At 42.4% G+C, this 12,484-nt stretch overlaps 1 protein-coding gene across 1 annotated transcript in view; it reads left to right on the forward strand.

Moving 5' to 3' along the window:
* Positions 1–1,386: 1,386 nt before the first annotated feature.
* PDE3B (phosphodiesterase 3B) overlaps positions 1,387–12,484 on the forward strand; it is an 88,107-nt gene continuing 77,009 nt past the window's right edge. The window contains exon 1 of the mRNA XM_074917857.1: positions 1,387–2,658. Within this exon, the coding sequence (XP_074773958.1) occupies positions 1,639–2,658 (1,020 nt within the window). The 5' untranslated portion in view covers positions 1,387–1,638. The remainder of the gene's footprint in view (positions 2,659–12,484) is intronic.

Genomic DNA, 12,484 nt, shown 5'->3' on the forward strand with positions numbered 1-12,484 from the left:
ACTTATTTCCATTTTCTTATGTACTTAAGCCACTTTGTCACTGCAGACTGTATTTTCTGTCAGTTATCATGCTGGACGATATCCGCATATTGTCAGTTTTTAGGCCATTATCCTGCAGCAGCACTTCCTGATACACCACAGCCTCCCCAGAGCAACTACTACTCGAGGGCTATTCAAATGTGGCAAATCACAAGCAATGGCAACAAGTCATTTCAAGAATTCCTTGTTTCAATAAGCAAGGAAAAAGGGCAATCACCAATTTACCTGATCTGATTTCTAAGCCAATTTGAGTAAAGCTCTACAATATTATGTGGAAACATGGATCAAAGGACATTTATTTTAAGTAACGAGGTAAAAATTCAGAGTTATAATCATAATTTCAAAAGTGCTAAGCAGTTACTCTTTCAGAAACAAACAAAGAGGATGAATGAGTAAAGGCATTACTCAAAATCCCATTAGCTGCCTATTTTCACTTACAGCAGTCTAAACATTTTTAATAGTCTGGTCCAAAATGATTATTTTGATCCATTCCAAAGGGATTAGCTGTACAAATAATCAAACCCGCTCGAGCAATGCAGTCTAATCTGTAATTTAGTTAACAAAGACTGAAGAAAAGTGTAGAAAATTGCTCTAATCCATACTTACTTTTCAGGTGTTAAAAAAAAAGGGAAAAGAGAGGGTCGGTCCTTAAAGGGAAAATACTTCGGTACTCTTTGGGTGCTTTAAAGCCCGTACTAGCAACTTTTCCGTGGTATCTCAGAACAAAAAGACGAAATAGAAAAGAAAGTTAAAGCGGCTCAGCGTTCCGGTCCCTCGCTCGTCTGACCAGAGCTCCCTTCCCGCCGCTGCGCGGCCGCCTGGGCTGGCAGGGGCCCGGCGCGGCGCGGCCCGGCCCGCTCCCCCCACGCTCCCCCGTCGGGGCGCTCGACTGTCGCGCGGGATACGTGTATATATAAATATAAATATATGTACGTTTTTAAAAGATCTGCTTAATACACACGGAGAGCGAGGTTCCCTGGGGCCCGGGCGCCGCGGGGTTCCTCCGCTGGCCGCGGCGGGGGCCGCTCCGGGACGCGGGACCGCCCCCCCCCCCCGACACCTCTGGGCAGCGGCCGGCGGGCGCGGGGCGGCGGGAAGGGGCCGGCGGCTCGCGCCGGGCGTGGAGCGCGAGCGCGCCTCCCGCCCCCGCGCGGCCGTTAGCGCGTGGCAGTGAGCGCGCCGCCGCTCCCGGGGCGCGTGCCGCCGCAAGGGCTCCCGCGCGCGCGCGCCGTGTGCAGCGGCGCGAGGGGAGGCGGGCGGGCGCGCGGGGGCCGCTCCTCGCCGCGCTCCCGCCCCCGCCGGGGCTCCGCCGGGCGCCGCCGCCGGTGAGCGCTGGGAGGCGACAGCGAGTCCCCCGCCGCCGGATCCGCTCGGGGAAAGCGGACGAGCGGGCGAGACTTTTACCTTTTCTCTCCTTTCCCGTCTTCTCCCACCATGCTGCGGACGCCGCTGCCCGCCGAGGAGACGCGGCGGCTCAGCCCGGCGCCCTTCTCCTGAGGCGATGAGGGAGGCGCGGCCGGGCCGGGGCTAGCGCGACCCGCGCCTCTCCCCCGTCTTCCCCCCCCCTCCCCCCCCCCCTCTCCCGCGTCCCCGACCACCATGAGGGAAGAGCGAGAAGCCGCCGCGGCCGCCTCCCGCCACGGACCCAGCAAGCCCCCGCAGCTCTGCCAGCAGCCGGACGGCGGCGGGGCGGCTGCCCCCTCGGCGCTCCCCGGCGGCGGCAGCCCGGAGAGCCTGCGGAACGGCTACGTGAAGAGCTGCGCGACCCCCCTGAGGCAGGACCCCCCGAAGAGCTTCCTCTCCCTGCTGCTGTTCCCCGCCGCCGCCTCCTCGCCCCGGGCGCTGCTCAGCTTGGGCGTCCTGGCCGCCCTCGTCCTCTCGCTCCTGGCCTTTCACGGCCGGGGCAGCGCCGGGGGCCAGCAGGACGGGAGCAGCTGGCGGAGCCCCCGGCCGCTGCACGCCTTGCTGTGCCTCTCCCGCTGCCTCAGCCCCCTCTTCAGCGTCGCCTGTGCCTTCTTCTTCCTCACCTGCTACCTGGCCGGCGGCCGGCGCGGGGAGCGCGGCGGCGGCACGACCCGCTGGTGGCTGCTGGCGCTTCCCGTGTGCTGCTACTCGGGGGACTTCGTGGCGCTGCAGTGGCTGCTGCCCGCGGAGGGGCACGAAGGGGAGCCGCAGCCCCCCGCCGAGCCGCAGATGGTCCTGGCCAGGCTCCTGACGGTGCTGGGCTCGGCGGCGGCGCTGACCCTGCTGCAGAGCTCCCTGAAGTGGCGCCGGAGCCTCCTCGTCTTGGTCTTCTCCAGCCTGGTGTGGCTGGTGTCGCTCACCAGCCTTCCCTCGCTCCCCCCGGCCCTCAGACCGCTGCTGGCCGGCTCGGTCGGGGTGGCTGGCTGCCTCCTGGCACTCTGCGGCGGGGAGCACGGCATCTTCTCGGCTCAGAGCCGAGGAGCGCACCACCAGCATCATCACCACCCACGGCTCCCCAGCGCGGAGGAAAAAGTGCCTGTGATCAGACCCAGGAGGAGATCGAGCTGCGTGTCCTTAGGAGAAACGTCGGCCAGCTACTACGGCAGCTGCAAAATGTTTAGGAGACCCTCGCTGCCTTGCATTTCCAGAGAGCAGGTAGGTTTCTCCGAAACTGGAGGGAGAAACTTTCTGAGGAGTGAGCGCCGCTCGCTTTTCCTGACTGCTGTATGTGTGTGGGGGATGTCTGCTAACTGTCAAACTCCGTTTAGAGGAATGGAGGAAAATGTTAGTTAGTCCCTTAGCGGGTTTCTCAACTCGGTTCTGCAGAGTCGATATAATCCTAGATTATGTCCGTATAGAAGCTAAATCATAATAATGTATTTGCTCTAGGACAGAAGGCTCCCTTGTTTTTCACAGGATCTTTAATATTAAAAAGTCGGTTTTATTGATTAAAACAAACCCCCGAACCAAACATCTGCAGCTGTCGGCTACCTTGTTATTTTAATTGTTTCTTTTCCGAAGCCCACCATCTCCTCCGCTTCTGACAGACTTTACGAAAGAAACCCCAGCTTTCTAGCTGCTCGGCGCTTCTGGTTCTTCCCGCTTTCTGTCGACAAAATGATTGCCAAGTGCTAAAGAAATACCAGGTTTTAAGGGATATTATTTATCAAATGTTGGCGTTGTTTGAGTGGCAGCTGTCCTGCCTTGCAGATTACTGTCTCTTGTTTCCCTCTCACCCTCTTTCCCCCGCTCCCCGTAAGTTAACATTAGGTTTGGGTTGATGGGATTTAAGAAACTTCTTTTTACTGAAGAGAGAGCTGTTCAGTAGAGTCTGGAGGGATGCCCGAAACGCTCAGTTTTCTTGAATGGAACTCTGTTGGTTTCTACCTCCCGGAAAACTTTTCAATGAGTCTTGTTTTTTGTAGCGCAAACCCCAGTGTGGGGGGAGTTTGTTTTTATTTGGGAACTTGCACGTGAGCTGCAGGAACACCGAGTTGTTGCCGGTGGAACTGGCCCGTGGCTGCTGCAAGTGGATTATCAGCCCGTCATAGGAGGGAGAATAAGGGGAGTGTATTCAATAAACGTGCAAGTGAACAGTTTTTGGGAAGTGATTGTTGCTGCAGGATCCTCCATCTACTGCTGCTGTGGCTGAAATTCATAGATACTAAATGAAATCTTCTAATTTTGCTTTGACGTGTATTCTGTAACGCACTTCTTGTGATTGACTGTGAAATAGGTCTGAGGAAATACGAGGTGAATCTGAAACGGTGGAATAGTTTTCGAGCATTTCTGTCCTTGCATTTGCACAATAGAATAATACAGCGGTAATTGTTTTTGCATAAAAGGTTAAAATGCAAGTATGGTGTAACAGGCCTCAGAAATAACTCATTCAGTAAGTTTCAAATTATCTAATGCATACTATGAAAGAAACATTAAAATATTATACTAGCAATTAAGATACGCAGGGAATATTGTATAATAATTTACTTTCTCTGCTCCCTTCTGGGATAGTAAATGCTTTATTTCTGTCACATTTGTCTGCAGTACAAAAACCTCAGAAAATGTGGTTTCATTAACCTTTCTAGATTATAGAAGATATTTATTCTTATGCAAGTTACTAAATGCTTCCTTTAATATTCGGCTCACTTCCTAAAGGCATGCGCATATTTCAAGTTAAGGCATTTATTATTCTTTAAGTAACATCATAAATGTCAACCATAACTAAATATGTAGAATTTATTGGCAGTACTTAAATCATACCTGTTCATAATAAATTGTAACTGTTTGGTAGACTTCCAGAATTTGATATCTTTGTTATCACTAGAAGTGAACAGAAACAACAAAGAGATCTGAAGTTCTTTATTTTCCTAATAGTCTATTATGCTTTGTGATAAATATTTGTGCTTTATTAAGCACAGTTTAAATGGGATTTGTAGATATATGTTCTATGCAGTACTTTATATGTGATTTTATAGGGATAACACAGGTTAAATCCTCTGATCTCATATCTGACTTGGAGAGAGATCAGACATTGCAGAGCTGATAAAACATCAGTTGTTTTCGGGGGGGGGGAAGTAAGCCCATAGTGTGTGACTTTATTTGAATAAACACTGCAAGGTTTTTATATCGCTTCCTTGAAACAGAACGAATGTACGCACTTAATGCTTTTCAGAGGGCATTTATTATGTGAATTTTCTTTAAGGACTGACTGTATGTTTTGCAGATCTTTATACAATATTGCAATGATTCTCTTCCAATATTAATATTTTAAGAGTGAGTTTAATGAGCATTGTTAGGAAGATCAGTGGAGTACAAGGAGTGTGCTGCAGGTCCAGCATGGCAGGAATACTTTGATGAATGTGAGCTAAGTTGCTATTGTGATTCTATTAGATGTATTTTGTATGATTGTTAATGAACCTCTTGTATGTAGAGGCTTGTATGAACCTCTGCAACCAGGGGCACATAAGAGCAAAAAAAGGTAGACATATCAAATCTTAAACCACCAGGTTGGAAGGGACCTCAAGGATCATCTGGTCCAATCTTTTGTGGCAAAAGCACGGTCTAGACAAGATGTCCCAGGGCCCCTGTCCAGCTGAATCTTCAAAGTGGTGATGGTGAACATGTATGAGAGCAAATAACTGTGTAGGAACTCATACATCAGAACTTCTCAGAATTCAGGAGGTTTTTGTGAGTTCTACAATTCATATTTTTTCTTGAGTAAAGAATAGGCCATCCTAATTAAAGATACAGTATATGTGCCCAAAACAGTCTGCAAACAGAGCTGGTACTTTTCCTAGTTACCTGACTAGGTTCAAACACGTAGGAAGGCAGGGATATTTCATGGATAAGGACAGCTTTCATGTTGCACTCTGTTAATTATGGGAAGAATTGTCTTGTGGTTAGGTTGTTGGGTTGACCACCGCCTCTCCCCCCTTTCTGTTCCAAGCTATCTCGTACCTTTGATGCATTACCTTAGGACGATCAGGACTTTTTCAAGAGTCTATAATATTTATGTAACTTGAAATTAATGCGGTTCCCTATTTGCTTAGACAATTTATGTTTGTGTCTCTTACCTATTTGTGAAACAAATTATACTTTGCCCTTAAGTACTCAGGGTATAAACTTTCCGGTGCAGAAGCTATCTGTTAATATGTATTTTACAGTGTCTTAAAATTGTTAAATTCAGATACTGTTTGCAGCCTGGAAACAGGTGAGCCTTTGTCTGTTGACTGCTGCCAATAGCATAAAATGTAACTCTTCTTGCTATGTATTTGACAAACTAGCTCTTTGAAATTTTAAATTTTCACTAATGATCATCATGACTGTTACCATAAGGCTACTTGCGTGTCAAGATTTGTTTCTGCTGTTAACAGAATCTTCTTAGCTCTTTGTTTTTTATTTATTTATTTTTTTTTAATGGGGAAAATCAAGGTAGAGATATAGGTGTGTTGAGCTGTGAATGTCATCAGTTTCAACGGGATGTGATGGATTGTGAGGAATATACAAAGAGAAGGATTACATGGTGAAAGCAGGAGTCTTGGAAAACTGTTTTTGCAACCATGTTTTGGATGAGTAGGATTATATTGTTTCTGCCTGGTTCTCTCTGACCTTGACAAGATGTTTTGCTCTAGATGAAATATAAAATGAGAAGACTTTTGGGAAGAGTTGCATCTTTTTTTTTCTTTTTTGTTTTTTTTCTTTCTTTCTTTTTTAAAAAATCATGAAGTTATATTCTCAAAGTATTGTACCACAAAGAAAGGTTGATTTGACCATGGTCTGCCTTTAGGGACCTGTAGAGAGGTCAGAGTTTAAGATGGTATCCTCTGGCAACGTGACCACCAGGACCATACAGCGGTTCACAGGGAATGACAGAGATGTTATTAGGGAGATCAAGTGCAGTTAAGAACTCAGTTAGCTAAATTTACCTTAAGATGGTTTTTAGATATCTAAGACTTCGTGGCAGTTCATTTTCTGGACAGAAAAAATATGCTAAAAGTGGGAAAACATGTCTGTAAGTTGTCAGTGTAGCCAAGGGGGGTCAACTGTTTTTGTAGGTGTGGTTTCCCAGAAAGAAAACCTAAAAGGAGAAAGGAAGGAGATAAATACAAATGCTGTGGAAATGCTGGAGATGTTTGGAGGAAGGTGAGGGTGGCATATTACAGGAGTGACCAGAGTGCCAGCAGGAAAGAAATGGAGAACGCTTGGAAAGAAGGTTCCGAGAACTGTGTAATTGACTGTGTCAGACAAAACTAACGGAGTAAATTGGATAAAGTACTCATTTTCAGCTTTGACTAGGAAGACATTTCAAAACTTATGAAAGAAGATTGTAGAGGTGAGGAACAAAAGGTTCCCAGGAAGGTCTCTAGAATGGCAAAGAGGACAGCCTCCACCCTGTGGTTTGTGAACGGTGTATTCTGTGAGGTTAAATATGAAAGGGAAGAGAATTACAAGGAGTCAGGTAGATTTGCTTGAGGAAGACTCATGACACAGTGTATGTGTAAGCAAGTATATATGCATGACAGTACCATCCTGATAGTTGAACTTGACCAACTGAACTGACTGAATCCTGTGGCCTTAGAAGTTTCAAAGATATCGAATTCCAGCAAGTTTTATGAAAAAAGGTGACTGAGTGAAGAGACTATGGAATATGCCCCAACAGTGGACAAGTTTGCAGTGTGAGCTGAACTCTTAAGAATCCACATAACAGTGTTTCTCATGTCATGAGTGAATACCAGAACTGGGGGGAGGGAATTCTGTTAAAGCCTGGGCCTTATTTGACAGTGGATAGGAAAGTTAAATTTCTAAAAAAGCTTTTTTCCTTCTGTTTTGATTTTATGGTACCTAAAAATGAAAACTTCATTCAGCCTTACCATCGTTCAAACAAATCACTGAACAAAGCTAATTGTAACCATCAGGTCTGGTGTTCAGAAACTAGTTGCTAAAGATGAAAAGGAGTAAATCTTATACTTTTGTGCAAAGATAAGGATATCAGGCAGGGAAACTGGGAGATGAAATCTGTTCCATTCTTGATGCAAAAACTTGTGGAGGAAAACAGATGAGAAACTTTTGCCTGCCAAATGAGAAGGAAGAGCAGACCATGGGAGGCTACAGCCATAGAATATTTTGTTGGAATCCCACTGTTTTTTCCAGGAAAGTAGCTGAAAGAATAGTTTAAAGGAGAGTAAAGGGGAGTGAAAGGAAACCTTGAATTTCAACATGACTTTTTTACTGGGTGAACACAATGCTTAGCAAGATGGAATGACACAACAGAATAAATTTTAATGGAAAAAAATTGGACTTTTCTGCAACTCGATAGCAGGAACAAAAATTTAAGGTAAAAGTGAGGGCTTGGATTGGTCAGGGAAGACTGTGTAATGTATGAGTGAATATTAGTGAAGCATAAAAATGATCAATAACTTTAAGGATCCAGGGGAAGTAAGAGTACCAGAGCCTTCCAAACTGACAGGAACCATGGATGCTAATAAATTAGAGTTGACAGGGTAAAAGTAAACGGACAGGTGATGGTATTTGGGAAGTGTGACAGAAGCAGATCAGAGAGATCCATCCTTAAGAAAGATCAGCTATATTAATGGCCTTATTGGTGAGGGTGGCAAAGTGAAGTGTTCTAGGAGCTAGGGACGGCATGACAACGAATGATTGCTGAAATAAAATTATAGTTTCCAGAGCCGTTTTATATTTGAAAATGGATCATACGGCTTTGGAAAAAGATGTAATTCATATAAATACAGGCAGCTGGTGGCCACGAGTAAATTTTGATGTGTTGGGCCATCCCTACTTTTTATAGCTTTTGTATGTATCATGTTCCTTGGAAACAAGTGTGAATTTACTGGGAGAAGCACAGAACAGGGCACAGATATCCAAGTCATTTTTTTTTATCTCTCTGTTTGATAGTTCAATATTTATCAAAACAAGTACTTCTATGCAGAACATTCGTGACTACCCGCCCTAACCTCGCTTTGTACAGGATGTGTGGAAAAAGCTGACATATTTCCAATTAAATGACTGATTGAATGGTAATCCTGACAAATTTTGTTACCTGGTACAGAGCTGCCAATGCTAATGTTCCTTTACGCAAACCCAAATACCTTCACTAAGTTAAAGGCATATTTGCAGCAAATGGTCCATTTGTTCTTCATTTGATAAATAAAAGCTTTTCTAATGGAATGTTAAGATGATCTTTTTCCTATATAGTTTACTATTTTTAATCTGTTCAGGATACCATAGAAAATGGACCATGTAAAGCTGTATTTGGGTGCTTTGGATTTGGTTTTGAGAGATCATTCCTCTTTTATGAGAAACATTCCAGGCATTTTGGTATGAATTAGCAATATAGGTATGTTGGTTTAGCGATATCCATGCTGGTAATAGTAATTGAGAAATATATGTGGGGGTTAATTTGGGGTGAGTACTTTCACTATGCCCAAAACAGCCAGTGCTGCTCCCCAGCCCCAGAGGAACTGTGTCCCTGTTTGGTGGTGATACAGCAAGCCTGTGTCACACCTGCCTGTTTGTATCTATTGTCACTACAGTTTTATCAACAAAGTTCATAATACAGAATAAACTCTTGTGAAAGTGTGTGAAACTTAAGGTTTGCAGAGGGAAGTTTTATCAGTTTTATTAGAATAACAGCTTAACTATGAGTCCCTGCATAGGCACTACTGTATTAGAGTGTCTCTTTTAACCTTCGTTATTGGTCACATTACATTTTCATTTTTATTAGATTAAATCCTTTTAACAGGATAGAAGCTAAACTAAAGGCTAAAAAAAGGCATTCTTATACTAGGCTCACTGTCGTAGTGTAAAAAAAATCACTGGCATGATTTTTGTTCGAGTGTGACCTAAAGTCCTGTATTTGCATTTAGGGTATTATTATTTTTCTTAGAGTCAGTTTAATATTACAGATTCAATCATAGCGTATTTTCTGGTGTTTGGTTTTGGTTTTGTTTTTTTTTTTTTCCTCATAAGTATTGTTGTGGGAAACCTGTTTGCCACTTCAGGAATATGATTTTGTTTCTTCTGTCTAGTAGATTCTTTTAAAGGATTTCTAAATTTCTGAATACTCTAATTTACTAATGTAGGGTAAGTACAGACTTTTTTAGGAACAGGTAACAGTTTTTCTAGTACTTTTGGCTCTTCAGAACAATTTCTGTCCTTTCACACAAATTGCTGATACATCTACTGTTTCTTGACATTTGATGACTGATAGACAGATACTGCCTTCTGTGTGAGAGAGGTATGGTGGCCAAGAAACCTTACAGTGTGTATGCTTCATATAACTGTGTGGCCTGGGCTTGTAACTTTGGAAGCGAACTGACTTTTTTGTGAGCTTTCTCTGAAGCAGGGATTGATTTCTGTATTTACAGGGCATCATTAGCAGTTAATAAAATTCAGTATCATGCATGTAGTTTAATGATACTAACTTTAAAAAGAAAAGAATGTTTTTGAGAGAAGTCTTAAGTGATTATTGTCTTGATTAATGTCCACACTAGCCTTCATTTTATTTGGTTTGCCACCTTGGGCAGTGTAATGTGTAAATGCCCTCACAGGCTCTTTGATACCCTCTCTTGCAATTCCATAGTCTCCTATGCATTCTCACTCCCTTAGAATTATCCTCATTACATAGTATGAAATTAAATGTCAGTTAATTTAAGCTACCTTTTTGTAGATACAAACAGATCTGGTTTTATGTATGGGTAGTAGGGGAGGGAAAATTGTGTTAAAACCTGAAGGTGTGATTAGCAGACTGAAAAAGTTTAGATCCTGCTGTGCCTGTGAAATGCCATCTGCCCTGGCAGTGCCCTGAAGCAATTGGCTCAGACTGGAAGAGGTAAAGGCACACTAGCAGAGTTTTCCTCTTGACTAGCTGGATCTGTGAGAGGCAGGCTTTATTTTGCTCAGAGAAAGATGAATGTTAATCTGAGTTGTGCTGTTTCTATTGAGATTGTCCGTACAAAAGTGCACTGAAACACAGATGTACCTATTGTGTATTGCTGCTTAGACTGGGGCAAATAAACACAAACGGTAATGATCACAGGCGCTTGGTTCTTCCTAACATGTTAGTATAAGAGAAAGAAATATATTTCATATCTAAAGTAGAAAACACAAACAAGCTTGTGTTGTCCACCTTGTATGTGTCGTCTTTCTGTCCTTGCTTCAACAAACTGCACTTTTGGGGCAGCATAGTATCTGTTTGGGGATCACTGAAGCACGCTTACAAAGATTTCAAATTAAACTTGCAATGAGAGAATTTCAATTGATTATACACACAGATGTTTAATTAGGCATCTTTTAGGCTTTTTTTTTTTTTTTAATAATAAAAAGCTGAGGAATGCCGCTTAGGATCCTTCAAATGATTAAAGAAATGTAGCATGTCTATCTGAAGGTAAAATGAGTGATTACCATGATGTAAATAACAGCTTTGTGCTGTTACAGCAAAGTGCAGTTGAAAGTATTTTGATTACAAGTATATGTTAACTTATTTTTATGTAGTTTAGCAAAGCATTATTTAGAATATGTATCAGAGTTTCTTGCTACTTTTTATTCACCATACCAGATGTTTCCATGCCACAGTAATATTGAAAATCTGATTTTTTCCTTCGATTTGGAGTTCCTGTTTGAACAAGTTTGATTAAGAAAGAAGAGTTTGGAATAGCTTTTGTGTTAATGACCGGTCTTTTTTGCCACTGCTTTTAATTAATGTATTTTTCATAACTGGCAGCCTGTTTGTTAGATGCCAAAGAATTTTTAAAGAAGCTTGAAAATAATAGGTTTGCACGTGTTTTTCTGTCATGTCAAGATGAAAATAAGAAAACGGGAGTAGATGAGCAGAGGCAGATGCTGGCTAATGCTTTTAACGGTGGCCTATGTTTTCATACCCTCTGAAACAATGACTGCCATATCGGAGACATCTGCAGAATGTTCTGAAGAAGAAAATAGTACTCCAGTCTGTGTGTGAAGGATAACGCTTTTTTATGAAGAGTAAAAACGAAAAGTAGATAAAAGACCCTAAGCTTCAAACCTAAGCTTCAAACTGTCTTGTTAAAACTGAGTAAAATGTGTTTACGTATGAAATTTGCATAACCCATTACTAAGATGATTAAGGATAAGATTAGAGGACAAATTCATTTAGAAACTAATGTTATATCTCTAAATATGAAATTGATATCTTGTTCAGAAAAGTATTTTGCAGCATCAGAAAATATTTAAGCTTTGTTTCATATAATAAAGAGATGCCATTTTGGGATTAACTGGAAAAATCAATACAGCTTTAATAATTGGTTTATAAATATATAGTTAGTCTTATGTAATATTTCTTCTGTGAGACTAGTTGCTATTAAAATCTCATTGCTAAAGATCTGTAAGTCTTCCATACTTGCCTTAACATTCTAGTAGGAAGCTTCCTAGAGTCAGCAGAACACTTCAACTTTCAAGTGGAAAAGAACATGTGTTTTACAGTGTTTAAGGATTGAGATTATAGTCCTTACTTGTTTAAAAACTCACAGGGTTTAATGTAATTTTTAAATTAGCTCTCTAGTAGCAAGTGTTAACAATTTTGAATACATTCTTAAAGCTATGTTCTGTTCACCTGTCTGGTGATGGACAGGATTGCTGTGCCTTTAGAAGGCACATCTTAATTTTTAATTATTTGGGCCTTGAAAGTACAAGCAAAATAATTTCCCAGGAGATTAATGTTCAATAGTAAATTGCTGGCTTACTTGTCTTTTTTGAAATGTCATTTTTCTTTCTCTTTCCATGTCCTTATCTGTTCTTAATTTTATAATAATTTTAACATCTCTTCCTACCAGTGTATTCTTTCTCTTTCTACATGTTACAAGATCAGTAACATAATTTGGTCCAAAATTGCAAGTGTTTTTCAGCAAAGACATAAAAATGTTCTGATTGAAAACATTTTACTTAAGTAGCAATCAAATTGTTATTTAGAAAAAAACCCAAGGTGTCG

This window comes from Athene noctua, chromosome 14 (genome assembly GCF_965140245.1).
Source record: "Athene noctua chromosome 14, bAthNoc1.hap1.1, whole genome shotgun sequence".
Classification (NCBI taxonomy): domain Eukaryota; kingdom Metazoa; phylum Chordata; class Aves; order Strigiformes; family Strigidae; genus Athene; species Athene noctua.